Below are 11120 nucleotides of genomic sequence, written 5' to 3'. Positions count from 1 at the left end.
AGGAAAATGTCTCTGGGAATTCCCCTGTTAATTGCAAGGAATATTGATAATTAACAGAGAGACCCCAGGGGCCTCCTCTTGGTATCTGCTAGGCAGAAGTCACTCCATGCAGAAATCACAAGTTTAACACACATTCTATATAAGGTGACTTTAAAATGAATATACCAGAAATACACTATATCAAACTTTCTGCCTCCCTCAATTCCCCCTTTTGATCTCATAACAAAGAGATCAACTCACATAAGACATTTGATACATAACTACTGTCATTCTTTGCTACTGTGTCTGTCCCCCTACATTAAACCTTTGGGAACAGAACACAACTTTTCATGTCAGTGAAGGAACTATTAGAGGGCGAACCTGAGAGCCAGAAAGCAGTGTTCTTGTGAGGTGAACCATCAGGGCCCCCTCCTCAAAAGAATACGCAAACTAGGGCAGCTGATAGGGAGGGGTAGATACGGCCTTTCCTTCAAAGGTGGAACTGATTAATCTGATCAGAGAGAAGTAGACTCCTCTGCTGCCGCGAGAAGTCCGGCATCCTCGTCCCCCAGCCCGCTGACGGCGGCTTCTGGGCCGTCTGATGGATGCATGTCCTCAGGATCCTGCTCCTCGAGTCCGCTGAATGCCGCTTCCTAGTCGAGTCCTAGACGAGAGCCAGATCCGTCCTGAGGTCGTCCAAGGTCCTAGCCGGAGGTTTCCCCGCCGCACACTGGCTCCAGTGGTACCAGATGTCCCCCTTTTCTCCTCGACGGACGGCATGAGATGTCCTCTGGGTCACTCTGTAGAGGCCGGAGAACCTGGGGTTGAGCCACCTAGACCTGATGTCCTTCAGCCAGACGAACTCCGCTGTGTCGGCCTCCTGCTCCTCAGGTCCCCCTTTTGGCGTCAGGAACCTGTGTGGAGAAATCTGATACCCACCCCTCCAGTCTACGCTCAGGGCTTCTGGGCCCTCAGGTGTTTGACCCACCACTGGTAGGCTGCTTGGAGCCTGTTGGTGGGGTGTCTTAAAACAACAGCTGTCTGTGAACAGGTTTTCTAAATTAGTTGCTAAGAAAAATAGTCCGTTGTTACCGTTTTTTAAACAGTCTGAATGAAACGGCAGCTGTTTATTTACACAACTAATGGCCCATCAACCACAGCTCTCTCCCCCCCTCCCCCACTGATCTTTCTTCTACAGCAGCTAAATTAACTGTAGGTTACTCTGAGTGACAAGCTTACAGTTAGACACAACACTGTCATTGCAAGTGACCCTCAGTTAGTTGACTTCTATGTTCAACTGCTAAATGTGTTACTGATAAAAAAGGGCTTCTACTGTACCTAATTACCTTAACGCTAGAACCGCCAGAGGTTTTTGTATAGGCCTACCTAAACCCGTCAAATCCCGCTATTAGAATGCAATTTTTAACAACATAGGGTGCTACATAACACACTTTCAGGAAAAGTCACGGACTGGGAGACTTTAATATTTTATTGAAAAAAAGTTACATTGCACACACACAACACATCACACAAATTAACCCGATTGACGGTTCTAGTGTTAAATAAACTCACTAATTAATTAAGTTCAATACGCATTATTCTTATTCTTATCATTCTTTATGAGCGCAGAAATAGTCTTAAAATCAGATCTTTTTTTAAATGAAATCTGACGGCAGGCAGTTAGCTCTGATCACCTATGATAAATGCGCCACACCTAATCGCTGGCCATTCAGCCACAGAGCTCCCTCTATACAAATCAAACTGTAGACGGTGTGAAAGCACCTATTGTTTTAAATAATGGTCGGAATGTGACCGGTGAGCCTTCTGAATTACCGTGGGACAGCACATTCTAAACTAAAATGTTCAATCAATAAAGTAACATCTTATCTTATCATAATAATATCTTCATACAGTATGTGTCCGAAAGGGAGCAGGAGGAAGCTGTCACGCTCCTGGGTTCATGTCACGGTTGTAGTTTTGTAGGTTTGGGTGTTTTTGCTGTTTTCCATGTCATGTTTTCCTCTGGGTTTCTATTTCGTATATGGCTTCGCCCTCAAAGGCTATCGCTATTGGTTAATCCCCCTGCGCCCCCGCGTAGCACTGAAACACTTATAGTCCATGCCCAACCGCAAGGTGGGCCCCACCCTCGGGCCTCCTTCCGGTATAAATAGGAAGGAGGCCCGGCAATCTGCTCCCTCTTTTTTTCAGCAAACCAGCACAGTTACTGAAGCACAGCAATTGAGAATCATCATGAGCAACAACTGTGTCCGTGATTGTCCCTCATGTGGCTCTGGGTTCATAATGAGTTATGACCTGCAGAGATAAAAGCAGTATACGAATCCTGCCGGGGGTCAGAGCACGCGTACGCGGCTCTAAACCAGCAGGTAGCATGCACTGCGCTTGTCTCCCCTCGGGCGACAGGAAGCGGAGAGCGGACACGCTTGCTGCTGTGGCTGAGGAGGACGATTGGCCCGTCCAGGCTTACGAGCCCGCGGACGGGGCCTCGTGTCCCTGGGGCAGAGTTCCGGGCAGGAGTCCGAAGCAACTCCTGCCTCGCCTCCCTCCACGGTTCACCGTTCGGTTCTCCCCTCCCTCCTCTCCCCCAGACGGGGGAGACAGAGTCGGAGCAGGGTGCCAGCTTGGCGGCCGAACATGCTTTCCCCCTCTCCGTCACCACAGCGCGGCGGCGTCTGTTACGGAGACGGCCAGAAAAGTGCTACTTGACGCTCCAATCAGCCCGGACGGGCTGTTCGGACTCCAGTTCCACGCCATGGTGGAGTCCATGAAGACGGCCGCGGAACAGGTGGACGGCATTCGCCAGTACAGCTGGCTCCAGTCGGCTGAGCTGCCACAGCGGCACCAACGCCCACAGCAGCCGCGGCGTCCACGCCGGCCACAGGAGGCCGCAAGCGGAGAGACGCCCCACGTCTCCGCTCCCCCGCCGGTAATTAAGCTGGCCGCCACTAATCTGTTGATTAAGTAGACAGCAGGGCTCGCTGCAGAAGCCTGCCGGTTTTAACCTCGGTTAATAACCTGCAGAGCTCGCGGCATTCCTCTGTCCGAGATACGCCTCCTACACACGGTCATAATAAACCGATGAGCGCTGTTATAACGCCTCGTGTGGACAGCACTGCACACACCTCCATTCATCCCCTGAGCGTGTACACTTCTCATGAAGAGAGCCGGAGTGAAACGCAGCGTGTGGAGGCTCCCTGGCGTGGCTAGTTGCCATGACGACCACAGAACATCTCGAGCATGTGCGCCCGCTCTCAGAGTGTTTCTCAGAGTGGCAGCGCGTGTGTCTGATGGACAGATGGATGAGCAGGCTGATCAGCAGAGGATATGACCTGCAGTTCGCCTCTCCCCCCCCTCCCCCACAGTTCAATGGGATACAGGAAACACTCCTGTCCTCCCAGAAGCTATGTCTTGCGCTCCAATCCGAGCTGCTGGAACTCCTGTTGAAAGAGGATATTTCCAGGGTTCCTCAAAGGGAGGAAAATCAGGGGTTTTCACTCCCGTTATTTTTCTAATCCCGAAAAAGACTGGGGGAATGAGACATCCTCGATCTGTCAGTATTCCACATGCTGACGATCAAACAGGTGCTGGAATGTGTTCACCAGGACGACTGGTTCAATTCCACCTGAAGGATGCATACTTCCACGTACCCATCATCCCGAAACACAGGAAATTCCTGCGTTTTCCATTCAGGGAATATCAGACCAGACAATCGTCTGCCGTTCGGATATTTCCTGGCTCCTCTCATTTGTGTAGAGAAGGCTGGAGCCACTACACAGAGGAGGGATGAGAGTGTGGTTTTCTCTGGACGACCTGCTATTTGCTGGCTCGCCCCAGGGAGGAAGTCGCTTTACAGACGGTACATCTCGTATCGCATCTGTCAAAGCCTGGGTTTCATAATAAATTGGAAGAAGAGCTGTCCTCTTCCCTCTCAGACAATCGTTTATCTGGGAGTGGAATTAAACTCAGCCAGCATGAGAGCGCGACTCTCGCGGCAGCGAGGGGAAGAACTGACAGCTCTCCTCCGGCGTGTCACAACCCGCACAGCCCTCTCTGTGACGCAGCTGCTCGGCGTTGGGGTCAGCTGGTCACGTGACGATCCCCTTGGGTCTTTTCCAACAGGGGGACACTCCAGAGGTGGTTCATTCGCTGCAGAAGCCTGCTGTTTTAACCTATTGGTTTATAAACTGCAGAACTCGCGGCATTCCTCTGTCCCAGATATGCCTCCTACACACGGTCATTTTACCCCCGCTATTTTTCTAAATCTCCTCTGTCCTGTGCGCGCGCTGTCTTGCTATGTGGCGCGCACGACTGCCTTGCGCCATTCTCTGCGCCTGTTTGTGCACTCGATCGGGCAACCTCTGTCTGCACAGCGGCTGTCACACAGGTTGTGTGAGGCTGTGTCACAGGCATGTCTCCTCTGGGGTGGAGCCCCCAGAGAACATCAATGCGCACTCCACCAAAGGAATTTCCTCCTCCACGGCTTTGCACGGAGGAATGTGGAGTGGAAGACATTTGCACGGCTGCATCTTTGTCTTCCCCCTGTTCGTTTATTCATTTTTATTTGAGGGATGTCTCCCATTCCTCTCTGACACACCCTGTACTGGGTGTCCTATCGGAGTGAGTGACGTCAGGGAGCCAGCTGTGCGCCTCTCTCCTGCCTCTCGGCACGCGGAGAGCGGCCCTTTTCCCCTCTTATAGGAGGGATGTTCCTTTTTCCTCTGGCACACTTTGTACGGAGTGCCTGGTCAGAGTGAGTGACGTCAGGGATCCAGCTGGGCGCTCTCCTACCTGTCTGACACGCAGAGAGCTGCTGTTCCTCCTCTATGATCGCTGCGCAAGGTGGGACCTTCGTCTCTACTTTCTCACAGCGGCCGGTATGTATTGTTCCCAGCCTTCATCCCGTCAGGGAAGATAGCCATGTTTTGCTATGTTCCAGGGACGGTGATGCGCCATTACGCATGGCACAACAGGCATGGGGTGTTATTTAGCAGGTGTTTCTGTGCTTCTAGTGCCGGGCGGACCCAGTGGGGCGCAGACTACATCATGCTTCGCCCTTAACCCAATAGCGATAGCCTTAGAAGGAGAAGCCATATACGAAATAGAACTGAGGTTACCTACTGTAACCCCAGCCTCTATGAGTAAATGGCGCAGCCCTCTAAGCGCTGGGCCCCACTGGCTCTACGAATAGCTGTAGAAAAGTTATTTGGTATGGGAGCAGATGCCGGGCCTCCTTCCTATTTATACCGGAAGGAGGCCCGAGGGTGGGGCCCACCTTGCGGTTGGGCGTGGACTACAAGTGTTTCAGTGCTGCGCGGGGCGCAGGGGGATTACCCAATAGCGATAGCCTTAGAGGGCTGCGCCATTTACTCATAGAAGCTGGGGTTACAAAACACAGGGAAAAGGACCAGACAATAACCTCAGTTATTGTCTGGTCCTTTTCCCTGTGTTTTTGCTCTTGTCATGACTCATTAGTTCCCTGATGTTTCAAGTCATCTGATTGTGTTCACCTGTGGCCATTGTGTTTCTCCTCCCCTGCCCAGCTGTTTCTTGTCCTGTGATTGCCCTTCTGTGTATTTAGTCTTGTCTCCTCCTGTGTTCAGTGTTGGTGCTTCTTTTGTTCGTGACTTAGTTCACCAGAGAGTGTTTTGTTTGTTCCAAGTTTACTCTAGACCACATGTGTCAATAACAAGGCCCGCGGGCCAAACATGGCCCTCTGCAATATTGAATCTGGCCCTCCTGTCAATCCTGGTCATCAATTTAATGTGGCCCGCGAGCTTGTGTCTGTGACAATGCAACGCTGAAACACAAGAGGGCGCTGTCGCACGTCTCACTACGTCAGTAACGGCCGAGTAACCTTCTCTGAAGGTACGCTTTGCAAACAAGATTGAAAGCTAGCATAAACAAACGATGGCGAAAAAACAAAAAGTAGACAAAGATTATCGACATTTTCAGGAGAGGTGGGAAGCTGAATACCTGTTTTGTGAATTAAAACAAAAGCCAGTGTGTCTCGTATGTCAAGAGTCGCTGGCAGTGTTCAAAGAGTATAACATCCGCAGACACTTCGAAACGAAACATGGCGAGCAATATGCTAACATGTCCATGGAGCAGCGGCTGCAGAAAGCCAAAGACTTGAAACGCAACCTTCAACATCAGCAAAGCATGTTCACCCGCATCAGTAGTGAAAGTGAGGCTGCTACCAAGGCAAGTTTTATTATTGCAGAGGAAATCGCAAAGGCTAGCAAGCCGTTTAGCGAGGGAGAGTTTATTAAAGACTGCCTTGAAAAAGTGTGCAGCGTTGTATGCCCTGACAAGAAGCAGGCATTTTCAAACATCAGCCTGTCCCGTAATACTGTGGCTAGTCGCGTTGATGAACTGGCCTCCGATGTAGAGAGCCAGCTAAAAACAAAAGCCAAGGACTTTATTTCATATTCACTAGCTGTAGATGAGAGTACAGACAGGACGGACACAGCCCAGCTGTCCATATTCATCCGCGGGGTTGACAGTCAGCTGTCCGTCACTGAGGAACTTTTAGACGTGAAACCGATTCACGGGACAACAACGGGAAAGGATATTTTCACCCAAGTGGAGCAGAGCGTGAACAAGATGGAGCTACCCTGGAGTAAACTTGTTGGACTGACAACGGATGGTGCACAGGCGATGTGCGGGGAAGTTCGGGGTTTGGTCGGTTTGACCCGAAAGGCGATGGGGACACAGGAGAAAACTTGGTAGTTTACCACTGCATCATCCACCAAGAAGCCCTCTGCGGTAAGGTGTTGGGCATGGAACATGTCATGACTGTTGTGACTAAAACTGTGAACTTTATTCGTGCACGGGGCTTGAATCATCTGCAGTTTAGGGCTCTTTTAGAGGAGGAGAACTCCGTGCAAGAGGATCTGCCCTATCACACAGAGGTGCGCTGGTTGAGTCGGGGGAAAGTGCTGAGGAGGTTTTACGACACCCGCACTGAGATCGCTCGTTTCATGGAAAGCAAACAGAGGCCCGTCCCCGAGCTTGAGGATGAAAAGTGGCTGGGCGACTTGGCGTTTATGTGTGACATTACTGAGCACCTCAATTCACTGAATGTGAAACTCCAGGGAAGAAAGCAGCTGATCACAGAGATGCGGGACTCCGTGAAGGCATTTGAACTGAAACTGCGTCTGTGGGAGGGGCAGATGCGTAGAGGTAATTTGACCCACTTTCCTACCTGTCAAACAATAAGCGCCACCGTCACCATTCCACTCCCGACCCAAGTGTATGCTGACAAACTGAACACACTCAAAGAGGAATTCAGCAGGAGGTTTGCTGATTTTGAATCACAGAAATTCAACATTGACCTGTTCGCAAATCCTTTTGCAATTGATGTCGACACTGCCCCTGAGCACCTGCAATTGGAACTCATTGAACTGCAATGTAACAGCGCTCTGAAGACCCAGTACCAGTCAGTCGGGGCTGCTGAGTTTGCACCTCTCCTCCCTGAATCTATGCCAGAGTTGCGTCTTCATGCTGCACACATCCATGTCCATGTTCGGGAGCACTTACTCGTGCGAACAGATGTTCTCTATAATGAACTTGAATAAGACATCCCACAGATCCCGGATCACTGACCAGCATCTGACGTCGGTATTGAAAGTGGCCACAGCAAAGGACATTAAGCCTAGAATAGATGAGATCATCTGTAAGAAAAAGTGCAGAGTGTCTGGTAAAAGTTAAACTACAATGCATTTCAGATAGGCCTTGTTGCACTGACTATTTTGTGTTATCACAGAAAACATTTGTTGTGTTGAAAGATACAGTAGTAGTCCTAATGGTTTTGTTTAATTGTGAACTATGTTGTTATAAACTGAACCTACTGTAGGCTAGACTGCTAATGTAGTTTGTTTAATTGTGCACTTCTCTTTTTTTTTTTATTATTATTATCTTTAAAAACAGCATTGGTTTTGCACTTGATGCTATTGACAGCACTTTCATCTTATTTTGCTGATATAAAGAATTATCCACAAATATGAAGGGGGAACACACTATTTTTATTTTATTTAATCCACCTGCTAGCCTAGTTCTAAACATATTTGTTATGGTCCTGTCATCCATGTGCCCTCTCCTGGCAGGTTCTTGCCAGTCATGTGTTTGGTTTGATTGTGAATAAACACGCCAGTTTGGCTGCATTGACGTTATCTCTGAGTCATGTATATGAGTTGTAACCATAACAAGAATCACTGTAATGAATGTCATGGCCCCTGATTTTATTCACACCGTCAGAATGGCCCTCAGTAAGTTTGAATTTGACACCCCTGCTCTAGACCTTGAAATAAAGGTGTTATCAAATGTTATCTGCATTTGGGTCCTACCTGCTTCACTCACCATATCAGAAGCAAACACAAACATATACAAAAAATATACTGCATATTAAAGCAAACAATTGTAAAGGTAAAAGTATGAGCATAACAAATAAAGAAGTGTAATATAAACATTTACATTATAATTATGATTATGTAATATATAAAGACTATATATTATTGAATTACAAGATTAGATATACTTTAGTTGATCTAAAATATTGATGTGTTCAAATGCTCTTGAAAACACAACTGAAAGTCCATGAAACTCGTCTTTCTGTATTTGTGAATGAAGCGCCATCTCCTGGTTAAAACCTGAAATAGAAAATGGGGCAACGCGCCCTTGGAAAATAGTGGGAGGGCTTAACATTCCTCAATACTGGTTTTAGGCAGGTCGTAGGCAGGAAGCTGTAAGCTGGAGTCTGAAATGAAGTGCTACATAGGTATATCAAACTTTCTGCCTCCCTCAAGTTATATCTTCAAAACTCTAAATCTATCTAAATTCTCAATGTTTGTCTGTCACTTTACTTCAATCGTAGTCTCCAGCCATCTCTCTTTGTCTCCCGCCGCCTGTCTTTGTATATCTTCGTCTCTCTCTATTTCCTGCCGTCCCTCTTCATCTCTTTTCGTCTCGCTTCGTATCACTCCGTTTACCTGATTACCTCACCCCCTCCCTGGTAAATACATCCTGTTGAGCAGAATCTACATCTTCCAGTATTTTCCGTTTCGTAAAATGATAAAATACGGCGAAGATATTAAAATATGTGCTTCCATTATTCATACTTTTGAAATATATTTGTATTAACTTTATATCATCGTTTCTCCGTGTTTATTGGGTCTTTTTGCATGAAACAAAGACTGGCATATAGTTTCAAGCCAGTACTTTCGACAAAAATACACATATACATCCTGTTGAGCAGGATCTACAGTTTCCAGTATTTTCCGTTTCGTAAAATGATAAAATACGGCGAAGATATTAAAATATGTGCTTCCATTATTCATACTTTTGAAATATATTTGTATTAACTTTATATCATCGTTTCTCCGTGTTTATTGGGTCTTTTTGCATGAAACAAAGACTGGCATATAGTTTCAAGCCAGTACTTTCGACAAAAATACACATATACATCCTGTTGAGCAGGATCTACAGTTTCCAGTATTTTCCGTTTCGCAAAATGATCAAATACGGCGAAGATATTCAAATATGTGCTTCCATTTGTCATACTTTTGAAATGTATTAACTTTATATCATCGTTTCTCCGTGTTTACTGGGTCTTTTTGCATGAAACAAAGACTGGGATATAGTTTCAAGCCAGTACTTTCAACAGAAACACACGGAAATGTTGTCCGGACTGTTGTTTTTATGCGGCACCGGTTTGAAGGTCGACTCCAAAGGGTTAAATAATGTAAATACTGAGTTGAGAGATTAGTCAGGGGTTTTGGGTGATGGGAGACACATCTAGGGAATCAGAATTTCAATAGCTGATATTATGTTTTATTAACTAGACCACTGTTTTTTTAACCCGCACCGCCTAGTGGTTAAAGCACATTATTGCATTTTTATTGTTGAATGTTATATTTCATTAAAACATTTAAATATTAAGAGTAGCCTACATACAAACTAGGGTGAAAGTAGAAGGTCAATCATAGAAGATACTGTAGTGATCTTTACAATAAAACAGTTTAGTGCAGGACTTTCAAAGATGTTAATAGGAGGATGTGCAAAACAGACAAACTAATAAGGCTTTATTTAAAGATTAAAGAATACTTTAAGTTAAGGTCTTCTTTTGAATAAGAAAAAAACGTTGGGGGTATCAACAGATAAATATTAAGTCTGACAAAGTACTTAACACTAGAACCGCCAACGGGTAAATTTGACCCGCAGCTGTTTTTTTATTGTATGTAACTTTTTTTCCATAACATATTAAAGTCTCCCAGTCCGTGACTTTTCATGAACGTGTGTTATATAGCACCCTTTGTTGTTAAAAATTGTCAATAGGAAGTCAAATTGAAAAAATTGCCATATAAATTGCCATTTATACCTATATCCGCCAGCGGGTAACATTTACCTCATAGAAAATGCAGCGTAAACATGACGTGTTGCTATAGCAACGCCTTTTGTCTACTGCGGTTCCTTATAGATAGAGAGATGGATAGATATATTGATAGATAGATAGAGAGAGAGAGAGAGAGAGAGAGAGAGATATATATATAGTTATTGATAGTGTAACATCTTGGAGAATACAAGATCTTGGATGACTGAGCTCACATTGAGGACGTAATGCATGTGTGCAGGTTACGTGCCAGTTGAATAAAGATGGACACTCGGAATGAGAGAAGTAGTCCGCGTCATCTGTTTATGTAGACAATTATATGTCCATAGAACAGAACATTACAGATGGATCGATAGATAGATTGAGAGATTTTTACCTAAACAAAACACAAGACCAAGCGTTTAAATCAGCACTTGTAGCGATATGTTATACTTCATGCGATCTGCACAAACTATATCATATGAAAAGCTGAGAGTCCACAGATTATATTGGTATAAATGTCATCCCTGTGCGATCAAAACTCACTGTTCTATATGATAAATAAAAGAACATTGTACCTTGCAAATCAATAGCGGGTACATTTTACCCGTTGGCGGTTTTAGGTATACAGCGACCTCTGGCAGTTCTAGTGTTAACTTCTAATATATTGCATAGTTTATTTTGGCACTTGACAATCACCTTCCCTGAATTTGACTCAGGTGTAACTAAAGTCTGATTTAAGGGTTGTTTATATTTC

General features: G+C 46.0%; 1 protein-coding gene across 1 annotated transcript; it reads left to right on the top strand.

Moving 5' to 3' along the window:
- Positions 1-6090: 6090 nt before the first annotated feature.
- On the top strand, positions 6091-7574 carry LOC307032996 (general transcription factor II-I repeat domain-containing protein 2-like; the record flags this gene model as incomplete). Its single annotated transcript, XM_079671265.1, has 2 exons — positions 6091-6678; positions 6849-7574. The coding sequence occupies 2 exons, from the start codon at positions 6091-6093 to the stop codon at positions 7572-7574; spliced, it is 1314 nt and encodes a 437-aa protein (XP_079527391.1).
- Between the last annotated feature and the right edge of the window lie 3546 nt (positions 7575-11120).

Source organism: Notothenia rossii (genome assembly GCF_949606895.1).
Source record: "Notothenia rossii genome assembly, chromosome: 3".
Lineage (NCBI taxonomy): Eukaryota > Metazoa > Chordata > Actinopteri > Perciformes > Nototheniidae > Notothenia > Notothenia rossii.
The sequence above is the reverse complement of the archived record's forward strand: the minus strand, read 5'-3'. Positions and strand labels throughout refer to the sequence as shown.